Below are 17,261 nucleotides of genomic sequence, written 5' to 3' on the forward strand. Positions count from 1 at the left end.
TCTCTGCTGTATTTTTCTTTTTTAGTACTTAACACCATTTGACATATACATTTAGAACGTTGTATTTTTAATTCCATAAATTGGCCCAAATTTCTTCTCTTAACATTTGGAAAGAAAAATGACAACCAGAAACCTGAGACACTTCCTGTGTTCTAGATTTTTAAGGAGGGCTTTAGAGAGAACTGGGCATCTGGAAGCCACGTGTTCTGTAGCGCTCACCACGCTCTTTCCTGCGGGAGATGAGAGGTGAGGGAGTCTCTGTCCGTCTCTGGCCGCGGGATGTGTGTATGTGTGTGTGTGTTTGGAGGGTGGGTGCTTGCAGAGTCCCTGCAGAGAATTAAAGACCTGTGAGTGTCTGTGATATGTGTAATAACATGGACAGCCGAGTACATTCTGGAGGAAAAAGAAGAAAAGACGCCACTTAGACGTTTCAGGAAGAAAGAGGTGGCGGTGCTGCCTTGTGCACATCTACCCTCATCCTTACCACCTTGGTGCACATCGGCGCAACTTCCAGCTGCCAGTCTCTGAATTTCCTGGCCTGAGGACTTTCTTTGGCTCCTGGGTCCCCCTTGGCCCCAGCATGACAGCTCGGAAGTATAAGGAATGGATGAAATTCCCCGCCCCTAACCCTTCCCTGCCAAAATCCCTCCATCAATGACTGGCAGGAAGAAGTGTATAAATACCCAGCACTCTTACCCCCTCCATGGGGAGACTCTGAGGGCCCAGAGTTCTCCAGCAGGATTAAGTCAGTTACTCACACTGGGACCCTGCTTGAAAACAAAACTTTGCCGCTGCCCTCCCTTCCCTATCTGATTTCCCCTCTCCCCACTGGTGTCTCCGGGGATCACCAGCCATATAAACTGCTTGCCCTTGACACCTTGGCTCAGTGTCTGCTGAAAGAACCCAGGGCAACACAAGACATATTAAAGTTGTGTTTTGGGGGGGGAGGGATTGTGCATGTGTGTGTAAGATTTGTAAATTCATAAATTTATAATCTGAGCATGTAATAGCTTTGTGCATTAGCCATACTGGTGGAATAATGTTAGTTAATGTGCAAGGTGATTATCTTAGATTTCTTGCCTTAGGAGGAGAATTCTCATTTCCATTTATCAAACCAGTTTCCTTCTGCGGATATCAAAAATTGCTTAGGTCAGTTTACATCTCTAGGAGAAATTAATTTGATGCTAGATTACATGATACTTCGGTCTACTTGGGATCAGAACAATATAGTTGTTTGAACTGGGAAAGCAACTTGTTAAATTCTAGTGGAAAAATAGGATGGCACTCCGCCATTTGCCACGTCACTGCCAGTTACACGGGAAGCAAATTCAAGAGGGAGATCTTTCAGCCTAAAACTCAAAACCCGCAGATGCCCGGGTTTGGGTTCTGAGGTCCAAACAACTAACTTCAAGGCTAAGTTTCAAGATCTAATCTATGAGTGTGTGGATGGAAATTCTTGCTGAACTACGTGTGAAATTGTAGCTGATAGGGCAATTGCTAAGTTCTCACTTAACAGGAATGAGATGAAATGAGATACTGGAAAATCAGAGCAATACAGCCTGGTTTGAAAAACATTGTTTTCATTTAGGAGAGATAACAGGCATAAAAATATATATATAAAAGAACTCACTTATCCAAACTGTCCCTCCATTTATGCATCAGTCAAGGGGGATCACCTTGATGATTGCCTGGATAGGTCGGGGGGGTTAATTTAAAAAGTAAAATTAGAGTTGTTTTTAAAAGACCTGCCTCTAAGAGGTAGAATGACATGTGCTTTTCTGAAGATCTGCCTCGGAGTATTGTTTATACCAGCAAAAGATTGCAAACTACGGAAATGTCCCTCTCACAGCGGTATGGCTAAGTCACTATGGTATGGTTTCGTGTGCAGTTCTGTACAGAGTTAAAAAAGGAGGCGAGTAGTCACATGGACTAACGCGGAGAGATGTCTGAGGCAGTGGAATGAAAAGACAGTTACAGAAAAAATGCACATCTATATTTTAAAAAGAAACTATGTGGTTTTATAAAGATACATATGTATGTGGATCTGAGTGTGTGTGTGTGTGTGTGTACGCGTGCATATTGATTTTTTTAACGGATTTTATTTCTTTGAGCGAGTGAGAGCACAAGTGGTGGGGAGAAGCCAAGAGAGAGGGAGAAGTAGACTCCGTGCCGAGCGCAGAGCCCGATGTGGGGCTCGATCTCCCGACCCTGAGATCATGACCTGAGCCAAAATCAGGCATCGGTCACACAACCGACTGAGCCACCCAGGTGCCCCTGCGTATTGAATTTTTATTTGTCATTGTCTTCCCTACTAGATAGTAAGGTCTATAAAGGCAGGGACTGTGTTTTCTGTGTTTTGTTGACTGCTATATCCTCAGTGCCCTTAGTAGCCGCTCAATAGTTAATATTTTTTCAATAGTTATTTTTATTTACTTTTGTGTGTATGCGTGTGTTCCTTTCTCTGTGGTAAACTACGCATAACATAGATTTGCTGTTTTAACCTTTTTAAAGTGTATGGTTCAGTAGCATCAAGGAAATTCCCGTTGTTCTGCAACTATCCCATCATCTACCTCAGGGACTTTTTTCGTCTTCCCCAACTGAAACTCTGTCCCCATTAAACATTAACTTCCTCCCCCCGCCCCCACCCCCTGACCCTGGCAACTACCATTCTCCTCTCTGTCTCTACGAATTTAACTACTCCAGGTACCTCCAGGTATAAGTGGAATCATAGACTCATATGATATCGTTGCTTGTGACTGGCTTATATCATTTAACACCACGTCTTCAAGGTTCATTCGTGTCTTAGCATGTGTCAGAGTTTCCTTCCCTTTTTTCTCTTAAAGATATATTTATTTATTTTAGACCCAGGGAGAGAGAGAGAGAGAGTGCGTGCGCGCGGGCACAGTGGGAGGGGCAGAGAGAGGAGGAAGGGAATCCAAAGCAGTCTCCCTGCGGAGCGTGCAGCTGGGCACGGGCCTTGATCTCATGATCCCGAGATCATGATCTGAGCCAAAACCAAGAGTCAGGTGCTATACCACCTGAGCCACCCAGGTGCCCCAGAGTTTCCTTTTTGAGGCTGAATATTATTCCATTTGTGTGTGTGTGTGTGTGTGTAATGTATATTTTTCCATATAGCTGTCTCTATCTCTATCTATCTATAGAGAGATACACACCACATTTTTTAAAAAGATTTTATTTATTTATTTGACAGAGAGAGACAGTGAGAGAGGGAGCACAAGCAGGGGGAGTGGGAGAGGGAGAAGCAGACCTCCCGCCGAGCAGGGAGCCCGTGTGGGGCTTGGTCCCAGGCCCCTGGGATCATGACCTGAGCCAAAGGCAGACACTTACTGGCTGAGCCCCCCAGGCACCCCTACACACCACATTTTGTTTATCCATTCATCTGTTGATGGACGCTTGGGTCTTTTCTACCTCTTGGCTATGAATAATGGTGCTCTGAGCATGTATATGTATAATCAAGTCTCTGATTGCAGTTCTTTTGGGTAGATACCCAGAAATGGACTTGTGGGATCATAGGGTAGTTCTATTTTTAATTTATTGAGGAACCTCCATACTGTTTTCCATGGCACCTGCACCACCTTACCTTCCCACCAACAGTGGACAAAAGTTGCAATTTCTTCACATCTTTGACAACATTTGTTAACTTCACTGTTCTTCATAAAACAATCCTAATGGGTGAGAAGTGGTCAACAGTTATTTTTTGAATGAACCAACAATATCTCTAAAATTAGAATAATTACTACTTATTGCATTGTGTTTTGTCTAAGGATCCAGTGTTAGCAGAGGAATGCTTATATCCTTTTGAGATACACTGTTTTCAATAACAAGAACATTGGAATGTCCTTTTTATACAAGACATCTAATAGGTCCTAAGGCAAAATATATTGTTCCATCCAAGTTGCTATTTTAACTTAGATAAATAATGTCCATTGTCAATGTCCGTTTATTCTAGAGACTACTAAAAGATATTTCAAGATCCTGTCCTATACAGTTTCCTTTATGGCATAAAATTAAATATTTAAACACAAGAAACACCAACATTCATTCTCAAAAAATAACACATAGTATTACCCAATGAGCCAGCAATCCCACTCCCAGGTATTTACCCAGAAGAACTGAAAACAGGTATTCAAATAAAAACTTGTACACAAATATTCATAGCAGCATTATTCACAATAGCGACAAGGAAACAACCCAAATGTTCATTATTCATCCGTTAATGTTCATTAACGGATGAATGAAAAAACTAAATGTGGTATATTCATACAGCCATAAAAAGGGATACATGCTACAGCATTGATGAACCTCAAAAACATGACCCTAGGGGCGCCTGGCTGGCGTGGTTGGTAGAGCATGAGACTCTTGATCTCAGGGTCGTGAGTTCGATTCCCATGTTGGGCATGGAGCCTACTTTAAAAAAAAAGAAAAAAGAGAGGGTACCTGGGTGGCTCAGTCAGTTGAGCATCTGACTCAGGTTTCGGCTCAGGTTGTGATCTTGGGGTCGTGATCTTGGGGTCATGGGATCAGCCCCGTGTCAGGCTCTGTGATCGGCAGGGAGTCAGCTTGAGATTCTCTCTCTCCCTCTTCCGCTCCCATGAGAGAGCGCTCATGCTCTCTCTCTCTCTCTCTCTCAAATAAATAAATCTTAAAAAAAAAACAGGAAAAGGAAACATTATCCTAAGCGAAAGAAACCAGAAACAAAGAACCCAGAAACAAACCACATATTGTATGATTCTATTTATATGAAACATCCCGATAGGTAAATTCATAGAGACAGAAAGCAGATTAGTGGTTGCCAAGGGCTGTGGGAGGGGAGAATGAGGACTACCTGCCCACCTGGGGTGATGAAAATGTTTGAAACTTGATAGAGGTGATCGTTGCATAACATTGTGAAAATCCTAAGTACCACTGAATCAGACACTTTTCAATGGTTACAATGGTGATGTTTTTGCTCTGTGAAATTTACAGTTTTTCAACAGAAGTAACTTATCTCCACACAGCAGGGACAGTGGGCTAAGTACACACAGCTCGGAAGGGTAGAAGGAACAAGGGCTTCTCCCATGCTCCAAGTCCACTCCTCTGAGCTAATGACTGTCACTGGTTTCTTAGAAATCCTTAAAGAAAATATTGGTGCTTAAGGGTTTGTTTTTTTAATAGAAATTGGATCATATTCCACACACTGCTCTTCACCTTGCTTTTTCCTCTTGATGATACATTTTAGTGATTTCTCTGTCAACGTGTTTAGTGCCGGTTCATTCATTTTAACAGGTGCATAGTATTTTATCGACTGTACCTTAATTTGTTTCACTAGCCCCCTCTTGATGGAGGTTTATGTTGGCTACTGCAGACAAAGCAACTTTAAATATTCTTATTCAAAGATCTTTGCACACATATGCAAACTTACAAGATAAATTTCTAAAAGTAGCTATGCTGTCTGCTGTCCACCATATTTGTGAGCCCCCCCCCCCACATTCATATGTTGAAGCTCTAACCCCCAACATGACTCTCTTTGGAGACAGGGCCTTTAGGGAGGTAACTGAGGTTAAATGAGGTCATAGGTTAGAGCCCGAACCCAATATGACCGCTGTTCTTTTAAGAAGGGGAAGACATACCTGACTTCTCTCTCTTTCTGCATGCACATGTAAGCACACAGGGAAAAGATGCCACCTTCAAGCCAGGAAGAGAGGTGTCACCGGAATCCAACCTTGACTGCACCTTGATCTTGGACTTCTAGCCTCCAGAACAGGGAGACAATATATTTCTGTTGTTGAAGCCACCGAGTCCGTGGTGTTCTGTTACGACAGCTGGAGGTGGCTAATACACGGGGTCAGAGGATATACACATTTCAAATTTGATAGATATAAGACCAAAGTAGTCCTCCAAAGCTTTTTCTCCACTTTATCCTTCCACAGACCATGAACAAGACTAGTTTCTCCCATACCCTCACCAGCACTGGGTATTATTATACTGTTTAACCTTTATCAATCTGAGAAACACAGATTCTTTGTGTTGTAATTCAAATGGATGCTTGAAGTTGAGATTTTTCCAAACGTGTGTGTGACTTTTAATGAGTGAAATTGTTTGACCCTCCCTCCCCATCCCCAGAAGCCCATTATGTGGTATTATGTAAACGCTGGTCCAGCTCCACAGGGAGGTTTCAAGAAACTTTCTTTCTTTCTTTTTCTTTTCTTTCTTTTTTTAGAGGTGGGGGGCAGAGGCAGAGGGAGAGAGAGAATCTTAAGCTGGCTCTGTGCCCAACCTGGAGCCCAATGTGCGGCTTGATCTCCTGACCCTGAGACCATGACCTGAGCTGAAATCAAGAGTCAGACACTTAACTGACTGAGCCACCCAGGTGCCCCTCAAGAAACTTTCCTATGCACTTTCCATTTTTTCTTGCTTGCATATTTTATGAGTTGGAATGGCTACAAAAGAAATAAAAATAAGAGAACATTATTTTGGGGTTTCTCATACTTGATAGTAAGATATTTAATTCACAGTGATTTGGGGAAATGAGCCATAGGTCATATAGTATTATAGATGAACATAATCTTGCACTGCAGTCTCAGATTTTCTCAACTGAGTGATCACAATAAAATGGATTTGAACAATTTTAGAACAGGAGTGCTTACTACTGGGTCCACAGCACTGTTATAAGTAGGGACAGGAGGGGCCTGCACTCTTTGTTCTTTGTAATCTGTTGAGCTAGATTCTCCCCGATCATTCTTCTTTCCTCCTTCTTACCACTTAGGAGTCCAAAGATGTGCCATTAGGACATTCTGCTCCAGGGGCTCCCAGGTGCCCCATTTGAGTTATAGATCCCTCCAGCCTGTCATCCAGGTGCTTGCATCTCAGCCAAGGGGAAAAAGATTTGGCTACAATGACATATATTAACTAGAAAACACAAGCACACACCCATGGACCACTGGATTGTGACCAAGTCCCCTGACTTAATCCTCTTTGTGTCCCGGTGTTAAATGAGTGGTGGAATGAATGAACGAATGTATGAATGGATGGCAAAGACACCAATTAGTTAAGTATCCAAATGTTTCCTGGGAAGGATGTTATTTTGGCCAAGAGGATGAGTGCAGCTTTTGATCTTCTCAGGAGTCAAAGTCACGACCTTGGAGCCACGTTGGCAAGATGCGTGGCTTGAGCAGATTATTACTGTATCAAGCTGATACAACCTTTGTGTCACCAGTGTGATTGTAATGTTTTACACACACAAAAACACACCCCTAATTATGATTTCACAAACTACATAGAAATGCTATCTTGTAACTCACTGTTTTTCGGCCATCCATTCACAGATGCTGATTAATCATTGAACATTCATTATGGTTGTGTGTTTTCAGGTCCAGTTTAGAACTTTGAACAAGGTCAATAATCTCGGGTTGCTGTGGTCATAGTCCCTTGTGATTACTGACAGTGAAAAACCGAGTCTCAAATATTCTCTCCAGCCCTAGGAGAAATGTCTTTCAGTGTATCTGACATTTGTTGTATAGACTAGTTTCAAAGCTGATCAGGGGCTACAGATTGGAAACTGTTCCACTCGCACGATGTCACAGTGTTGTTTCCCAAGTGGTAACCTCGGCAGCTTCTCCTTGTGGCACATGATGTGTGGCCTGCCCAGGGCTGTGCTCTACTCTCTGATTCTCTTTTCCTTGCTGTGTAATGGGTTCTGTGCCTTTGTCCTCCGCCTGCACATTTTTAGTCGGCTTTTCTTGCACTTCTGCTAAACAAATACGGAAATTGCTGCTCGCGATTTTGGCTGCACTTTTCAAAACCTGTATCCGACTGTCCACAGACTTCAGGGTAACTCTGTAACTTAAATTATTCAAAATTTTCTCGAATGAAATGCCTTTTGGGCCAGATACACAATAAGGGAAATGCTCGGCACCTTTCGCCATGCATTTTACCTTAGAGAAGTCCCCTGTGGCTTGGCTTACACATGTCCAGAAATAAAATTTGCCTTTCTGCTTCCTTTTGAGGGAGTCAAAACATGGTGCACCCATTCCAAGCATATTCACTTCTGTTTGGAGCAATTCTCTTGTTGAAGATGCTGGCCACGAAACATCTGGGGTGGAAATGAATAACAGACTAGGTGTTGCTTGGACAGGGATGGCAGATCACCCACTAAGCACTTGAGAGCTGAAGGAGTGATTTTACTTTGGAAATCATTAAAATGTGAAGTCACAGGGCGATTTTGTTTTGTTGTGTGTGGGTTGTATGTGTGTATGTGTTTAAGTTTTAAAAACTTGGAAACCAAGGAGAAAGCGCTCATGGCCTCCAAATTGCCTTTGGGGTCATTCTTGCCTTGTTTTGAAGAATAGCGTGTGATCTCAGCTAAATAGTTCTATGGGCTCATCCCGTAAAACCCATGAGGTCTGACAACCTTCCTTCTTTAGTTTTTTCCCATCTCCTACTCCTGGCAGTTATCCTCCTGGGGGATGGCTGATTAATCTGTGACTCCCACCCACACTCATTACCCAATAACTCAAATGGTGGCTTGGCCATATCCTTAATGTTCTCATTTTTTGCAATATGCATAGGCTGAAAAATTTCCAAATCATTAAGTTCTACTTCCTTTGTGCTTAACAATTCTGTCTTTTTAAGTCATTTCTTTCTTCTTGAATTTTACTGTGAGCAGCCAGGTGGAGCCAAGCCACACCTTCAACCCTTTTTTTAGAAATCGCTTCAGTTAAATATCCAATTTCATTCCCCACAATTTCTACCTTCCACAAAACCCTAGAAGGCAAACACAATGCAGCCACTTGTCTGCCACTTTATCACCAGGACTGCGTTTCATCCAGTTTCCAGTAACATGTTCCTCATTTCTGTCTGAGACCTCATCAGAGTGGCCTTTACTGTCCATATTTCTACCAACATACTGTTCATGACCACTGAGGGATTCTCTAAGCAGACTGAGGCTTTCTCTACAGTTCTCATCTCTCTTTCTGACCTCTCACCAGAATTACTTTTGTGGGGCTTGTGGGCCTTGAACTCATGACCCTGAGATCAAGACCTGAGCTGAGATCAAGAGTCAGAGGCTTAACCAGCTGAGCCCCTCGCCAGAATTACTTTTAAAGGTCTATTCATGGGGTTCCTGGCTCAGTTGGTGAACAGGCAACTCTTGATCTTGGCGTTGTGAGTTGGAGCCCCATGTTGGGAGTAGAGATTATTTAAAAATAAAATCTTGGGGCACCTGGGAGTCTCAGTCAGTTAAATGGCTGACTCTTGATTTCGGCTCAAGTCATGATCTCAGGGTCCTGAGATAGAGTCCCGAGTCAGGCTCCCTGCTCAGCGGAGAGTCTGCTTCTCCCTCTCTCTCTGCCTGCTGCTCCCCCTGCTTGTGCACACTTAAATAAATAAATAAAGCTTTAAAAAAATAAAACCTTATAAACGAAGGAATGGATGTCTGTTCATGCCGTGTGGGCTTTTTCCAGTGTGGACTTTCAAATCCATTCCCTGCCCATTACCCAGTTCCAAAGCCACGTCTGCATTTTTACGTATTTTTTATGGCAGCACCCCCACTTCTCATGCATACGTATGTATGCATGTATGGCTTATTTGGATTTATCGTACACATAATATATATCCATATGCAGACTGTTTAAAAAAGAAAAAAGATTTTATTTATTTGAGAGAGCAAGAGTAAGAGAGCACATGCAGGGGGATGGGCGGAGAGAGAGGGAGAAGCAGGCTCCCCGCTGAGCAGGGAGCCTGATGCAGGGCTCTATCCCAGGACCCTGGGATCGTGACCTGAGCCGAAGGCAGACGCTTCACCAACTGAGCCACTCGGGTGCCTCAATATGTAGAGATTTATATGGATATTTATTATGAGGAATTGGCTCATACACTTTGGAGGCTGAGAAATCCCACAGTCCACTGTCCACAAGCTGGAGATCTAGTCAAACCGGTGATATAATTGAGTCTGAGTCTGAAGACCTGAGAACCAGGCATGCCAATGGTGTAAATATTGGCCAGGGGGCTGGAGAAGATGAGTTGAAATGGCCCAGTTCTATCACTAAGGCAGGAAAAAAGGGACAAATTCCTCTTTCCTCTGCCTTTGGTTCCATTTGTGCCCTCAACTGATAGGATAAGGCCCACCCACATGGGGGAGTCCATGTGGACTAATTTAATTTAATGAACAATCATACCAAATAACTTTTTCAAGAAAAAGGTCTGGACTGCATTTCAAGTTATATAGGGTCTAGTAAGAGAATATTCTGGAATGAGATTTTGGCAGTAAGAGTCTTTGTCTTTAGAAGTGGAATTTCAGTGAGAGTTGACAAAAGCAGTTGCAGGTGAGCACCTTCTTAGGCAAGACCACCTTATCTAGGGTCTTCTCCCTCTCCCACAGATTGCCCTGCAGTGATACGTTAAAAAGAATTGGTAATTTGGCTGGGATCATGATCTCGGGGTCCTGGGATTGAGCCCTGCGTTGGGCTCCCTGCTCAGCAGGGAGCCTGCTTCACTCTCTCTCTCTCTGCCCCTTCCCCTGCTCATGCTCTCTCTCAAGTAAATAAATAAAATCTTAGAAAATAAAAATAAAAATAAATGGTAAAATGCAGAGGGTTGTTTGGGTTTGGATCTTGGCTGAGTTTCTGGGCTTCCTCCCCGTAGAGTGACTGCCCAGGGACTATCAAACACATGGTCAAGGGAGCTATTTCCCTGACAAGAGGAAAGATGGTAGAAGGAGCTGCCTTAACAGCGTTGTATCAACTTGAATCTGAAAAACGGCTGGAACTTTCTACAGAATGGTCAGAAATTTGAGAAAACACACCCATTCTGGCAGTGTTTTTTGTTTTGTTTTTAGTTGTCATTAGGCTGGGCAAGCAATTCTCTGTGGGGGCTTTTGCAGCCACCCTGGTCAAATTCTACAGAGACACCAGTCAAAACAGGTTATTCAGAAAAGGCAAATCTATAGAGATAAAAAGTAGATCAGTACTTTCCTGGGCGTGGGGTTGGGAAAACACATGGACTACAAGTAAAGCCCTAGAGATCTTTTTGGGGTTGGAAACAGTCCAAGATCAGATTGTGGTGATAGCTGCGTGAGTCTGTAAATGCACTAAAACTCAGTCATTAGATTGTACACTTTAAACAGGTGAATTTTATAATATATAATATATACATATAACATATATAATATATAAATTATACCAAAAACTCCTAAACATACACACACACACGTACACACACACACACACACACACACGTTCACTCCAAGGATTCCAGAATGGCACAGAACTTGAGCAATTTTGTTTCTAAAACAGGAATGGAAGACATTTTGACAGTCCAGAACAAGATCCAGGCCTGCAGATTGCCTATTATTTTGAAATGTCATTGAAAAAGATTCTCCTACTTGGAATCCTATTTGTATTCATGAGGGAGAAAAAGCCATGGTACGATGATGTATATTGTGTGCAAAAAGGGAAAGTTTGTAAATGGGGCCCAAGTCCAAGATTATTAACACCTGGAGCAAATGCTTCAAAACCCAAACACAGAGGAGACTAATAACTTCAACTATATGACGTACCGTTTGTGGTTCTTGTTAACTCTGGAGTGAAGTAATGTAATCACATACGGCCTAAGATTTAAATATAATGACAATTATTAATAATGCCATGTAGTACTATGTGTGTGCAATTTCCCTTCAGTTTTATTCAAGTTAATAAATCAATGAAATCCTATTTAACTTTGCTCGATTCTTGGGTAACTTGCTTTCTTCTCATTTTTCCACTCGATTTTTACTCTGCAGAATCTTGATGTTTCAGTAAATCTTCCAAGTTGAAACCATTGACTCAACATTTTCCCCCTAAGAACAAGAATACTGAGAATGAATAGGACATTAGATTATGGAGCAAAATGTCTGGGTTTGTGATAGCCGTGTTTTTTGGCTCATCAATTTAATGCAGATGGTTTTGAAGACTGTAATAAGTGTCTGTTCTTTTGTTCTAAATAGCAAAATGAAAAGGTTGAGTAATCAAAATTTATTATTGAAATTGGTGTAGTCTATCTCTTTGAATGCAGTAGTAGATTATTTTGAGACAAAACACTGCAGATTTGTTGGGGGAAAAATACATTTTTGTATATATAAAATTCCCTACTGTTTTACTTTAAACAGGATGGTTTTTGAGGAAACTTCCGCAAAAATACTTTATAATTCTATATACCACTGTAGACATTCAACACTCATTACAATTTTATACCATGGCATACATTCAACACGCAATTACGTTTCCTTGCCATTTTGCATGCAAAGTATATTCCTGCCTCAGGGCCTTTGCACTTGCTCTTCTCTCTGCCTGATGGATCATTCCCTAGATGGTCATGGCCCACTACCGCATTTAAGTCCCTGCTCAAATATCACTTCCTCAGAGCAGCCTTCCCTGATGAGCCCATCTAAAAATAGCACACTGTCACTATCCCTTTAGCCTACTTTTTCTTCATAGCACTCAACCACTGTCTGACATTACCTGCTTGCCTTATCCACTAGAATGTAAGGTCCATGAAGGCAGGGACCTCATCGGTATTGTTCATTGCTGTAACCCCAACAATGGTACGTATTTGCTCAAGATATATTTGTTGAAATTAATTGAATAAATTGCAATTTAACTTTAAATATTTACCTCTTTTTTCTTCCCTAACCAGACAGTAAATTCATGGAAGGCAGCCAAAGACCCTGGTTGCTTATTTATCCTCTCTAAAGCAATTAGCTTGGTTCTGCATGGATGATAGACATTCAACCAAGATATACTGAAATAATGTTCCGAAACATGGATGTGTTATGGGGCTAACTAGTCAGCATTCCCTGCAGGTGAACAAACAGTAGCGTCTTGCCTCTCAGCCCACATTTCACAAAGTTCTTTTATTTATATTAGCCCATTTGATAATTTTGCCAATACTTTAGTATTTTTTAAGGTTTGCTTAAATAAATGGGTTCTCAAATATAACATGTTAATTTCTGGTATGAACTATTACCAGAACTATTAACTTTGAATACTTTTTTTTTTTTTTTGGCTTAGATATCAGTGGCATTTAATGTGTTCTTGGACATCTGAAAAAGTATTTTTAAAGACTGAATAACATTTGAAATAAATAAGTAAAAATAAAAAAGGCTATCTTGACACATAACATGTGCAGAGACAGATTTTTGGAAATGTTTTAACAAAGTCTTCAAGGGGATTATTTCTAGATGGTGGGCCTTGATAATGTTTACTTTTTTTTAGGCTTTCCAATTTTCTTAGTTTGACTTTTTTTTTTTTTTTTTTAAGTAGGCTCCACACCCAGCAGGGTTGAACTCGCATCCCTGAGATCAAGACCTGAGCTGAGATCCTGTTGGTTGCTTAACGAGCTGAGCCACCAGGCACCCCTCTTGTTTGATTTTTTTTTTTTAAGATTTATTTATTTATTTGTTTGATAGAAAGAGAGAGAGCTCAAGCAGGGGGAGTTGGAGAGGGAGAAGCAGGATCCGGGCTGAGCAGGGAGCTCGATGCGGGGCTCCATCCCAGGATCCTGGCACCATGACCCCAGGACCATGACCCCGGGACCATGACCTGAACTGAAGGCCGACGCTTCACTGACTGAGCCACCCAGGTGCACCCTCCTGTTTGATTTTTTTTTTTTTAAAGATTTTATTTATTTGACAGAGATAGAGACAGCCAGCGAGAGAGGGAACACAAGCAGGGGGAGTGGGAGAGGAAGAAGCAGGCTCATAGCGGAGGAGCCCGATGTGGGACTCGATCCCAGAACGCTGGGATCACGCCCCGAGCTGAAGGCAGACGCTTAACCGCTGTGCCACCCAGGCGCCCCCCCCTCCTGTTTGATTTTTAAAACAAATTGGAAGTTGTCAAAATAAACCTGTTTCTTTTCTTTCTTTTTTTTTTTTTTAAGGTTTTTTATTTTTAGGTAATCTCTACACCCAACCTGGGGCTGGGACTCAAAACCCCGAGATCAAGAGCCGGGCACCCCAAAAGAAACCTGTTTCTATACAATGTTTTACTTTCGTAGAATTTGTCAGTGTGCATAGCCTTCAGTATACCACTACTCATTTTCCTGGCTTTGTAATTCTCAGTATGGAGCAAATTATATTCTGGGAATACTTTTAATATTCATTTGTAGTAAATCGGCAGCAAATAGGATGAACCGAAATTCTATGTAGGGTTTTTTGGGGTGTGCTTTCCTATTTATGGCCATGTTGTTGTCTCAAGAAGAAGGGTAGAGCAATGCTTCGTAATTTGACCAATATTTTTTCATCTTTGCCCCCAAGCCCCAAACTTTCCAGGATACTGAGCTTTCAAAACAGAAGGCCAAATCCAGCATCAGGGACTCATTCTGGACTTTGGATCAACCTCTGAGGGCACGGAGGAAACGTGCCCGCTTATTTTTTCTCTTTATGATTTAAAATACTTAAAATTCCCTTCTCCTTGTCGCTTTTACCACAGGGATTGGGAAGACAGGCAAATAACCACTTTGTGGGAAATCTCTACTGATGCCAACGACATGGTCCTCATTTTAGGCTTAAAAGGTTTTCGGTTTTCTTAAAGTTAATTCTGCACCTAGGAGAGCTTTCCATGGCTGCTGGTGCACCTGAGGGCAAGTGACGATTCTTTCCACGCCGAGCAGCGTGTGTGGCTGCCTCCGTGTCTGTGCATCTGGGCGCGTTCCCGTATGCCTGTGTGTGTAAAGCGGGTTTTGGGTGTGTGAAGGTGGTTCTGAGCCCATGGCTTACACGCTCAACGAAGAAGCGCGTCCAGCCACGCGGGCGGGCGCAGGTTTCCCCAGTCTGGGCTGGGGTGGGGGATGATCCGTCAGGGCCTGCGGCTCCAAAACCCCGGGGACGCAGTACCGCGGGCGGTAGCGGGGGTGCCCGCACAGCCCGCTTCCATGCAGGGTCCAGGGCACATGCTCCGGGGTGGGTTACGTTTTCTCCCCCCCCACCCCGCCCCCGAGGCGGGCTTGGAGCGGAGATCTCGGGAGGGGTCGCGAGAGCGGAGGGGGTCCCAGAGGCCGGTGGGTGGGGGAGGGGACGATGTGGGGGTGGCTCCTCCCACAATCCGTTCGCTGCGGAGCCGGCCGGCGTCCGTCCGGCCTCGCCCGGTTTCAGGGACCGGGAACCTAGACCGGGGCGGCACGCGCATCACGGGCGCCTGGACGCCCAGGTACATGCGGCCCCTTCCTCAGATACCGCGGGGACGGTTGGGTCAGGCGGTTGCGGCCCCCGCCGCGCCGCACCGCGGCCTCTGTGACGCACGGCGCGGCCGCCGGGACTGACCGGGCGGCGCGGCGCGACGGCGCGATGAAGGGGCTGAGGCCGGGCGACGCGGGATGGCGGGAGCAGGGGGGCGAGCAGGCGAGTGAAGGCGGAGGCCGCCCCGGGCCGGAGGAGGGAGCTACGAGACAGGCGCGTCCGCCGCCGTGCCGCCGCCGCCGCCGCCGCTGCCCCCCGCCGCCGCCGCCGCCGCCGCCGCTGCTGCCGCTCGCCCTACTCCCGAGGCGCCGCCGCTGCCGCCGCCGCCATTTGCACGGGGACCCCAGTGACAGGGGCTCGGCGGAGGGGCGGAGGAGAGAGGGCCCGCGGGAGAGGGCGGAGCGACGCCGCCGGCGCCGGCCGGGCTCCCTGCGCGACCGCGCCGCCCGCGGCGGGCCCCGAGCAGCAGTAGCAGCAGCAGCAGCAGCAGCGGCAGCAGCAGCAGCAGCAGCAGCCGCCGAGGCCGGGCGTGCGCCTGAGGCGCGGCGGCGGCGGCGGCGGCCCTGCGGGCGGCCGGGAGGGGCGGGGGCAGCGGCCGCCGCCGTTTGATGGATCCGAGGATCGCCTGGTTCCAGCCAGAGCAGCTCGGACCGTCCAACAGTCTGTGGATGCAGATCTGGGAGACGACCCAGGGGCTGAGGAACCTCTACTTCAACCACCACTGTCACAGCAGCGGCGGCGCGAGCGGCGGCGGCGGCAGCAGCACGGCCACCGGCGGGAGCGGCAGCAGCACCGGCAGCCCCGGCGGCGCGGCCCCGGCCCCGGCCCCGGCCCCGGCCGGCATGTACCGCTCCGGGGAGCGCCTGCTGGGCGGCCACGCGCAGTCCGCGGAGCAGCGGGACTTCCTGCCCCTGGAGACGACCAACAACAACAACAACCACCATCAGCCGGCGGCCTGGGCCCGCCGGGCTGCCGCGGGCCCCTCGGCGTCCCCGTCCCCCTCCGCGTCCTCGTCCCCACACTCCTCCGCCGCCGTCCCCGCCGCGGAGCCCGCGGACCCGGCCTCGGGCAGCAGCAACAAGAGGAAGCGCGACAATAAGGCCAGCACCTACGGACTCAACTACAGCCTGCTGCAGCCCAGCGGAGGGCGGGCCGCGGGGGGCGGCCGGGCCGACGGCAGCGGGGGCGTGTACAGCGGGACCCCGTGGAAGCGGAGGAACTACAACCAGGGAGTCGTGGGGTGAGTGGTGTCCCTGCGGCCTGGTGGCCTGGCCCTTGCACACGCGCAGCCGGGCACACGCCCACAGAAGGTGGATTGGGGGGAGCCTGGGCGAGGCCACCCCCCTCGGCCTGCGTTGCCGCTCCTCTGGGGGCTGATGGCCATCCGTTCATCCCTCCGCCATCCACACCTTCCCCCACTCCTTAGCGGTCCACACCTTTTCCCCCTCCCCCTCAGCCTTCCAGGCCTTTTCTGGACATCCACTCAGCCATCCACATCCTCCCCTCACCTCCCTTAGTCATCCACACTCTCCCCCTTAACAGTCCTCACCTTTCCTGGCCCCCTTATCCATCTACTCTTTCCTCCCATCCCCCCTAGTCAAACACACATTCCCCAGTTTCCCCCTTCCAGCCTTCCCCATCTTGCTCCGCATCAGCACACCCCAAGATGAAGTCTGTTAGCACTGCCAAATCATTGATTCCCTGAGAACATTTCTGTGTTAGTGCCTTTTGATGGTACAGGACCTGGAGGTGCTTTCCTTGCCAAGAATAGAAACATCCAGAAAGCTCCTCCCCCTCCCCCAATCCCAAACAGGAATCATGTCAGCCCTGTAAGGTTTTGCCTGCTGTTGACCCTTTTGCCCGTCTCTTAATTTTTTATTTAAGATAATTTTCTGATATTAGCGATGCCTTTTGCTGTGGCGATTGAGAAATAGGGTGACGGCTAAGTTTAGGCCGGTGGAGATGGTGAGCTCTTCTGAGGCCGATAGAACTTTCTAGGAGTTCAGGATCCTCGGATCTAGCTTCTCACTGTAAAGTTGTCATCCTAGCAGAT

The 17,261-nt window shown here is 46.1% G+C and overlaps 1 protein-coding gene across 2 annotated transcripts in view; it reads left to right on the plus strand.

The window, feature by feature from the left end:
- Positions 1–15,810: 15,810 nt before the first annotated feature.
- Positions 15,811–17,261, plus strand: part of TENT4B (terminal nucleotidyltransferase 4B) — a 67,784-nt gene continuing 66,333 nt past the window's right edge. For both annotated transcript variants that reach the window (XM_008702636.2, XM_008702637.2), the window contains exon 1: positions 15,811–16,448. In XM_008702636.2, the coding sequence (XP_008700858.2) occupies positions 15,817–16,448 (632 nt within the window). In that variant the 5' untranslated portion in view covers positions 15,811–15,816. The remainder of the gene's footprint in view (positions 16,449–17,261) is intronic.

This window comes from Ursus maritimus, unplaced genomic scaffold (assembly GCF_017311325.1).
Source record: "Ursus maritimus isolate PB19 unplaced genomic scaffold, ASM1731132v1 scaffold_19, whole genome shotgun sequence".
Taxonomy (NCBI): Eukaryota; Metazoa; Chordata; class Mammalia; order Carnivora; family Ursidae; genus Ursus; species Ursus maritimus.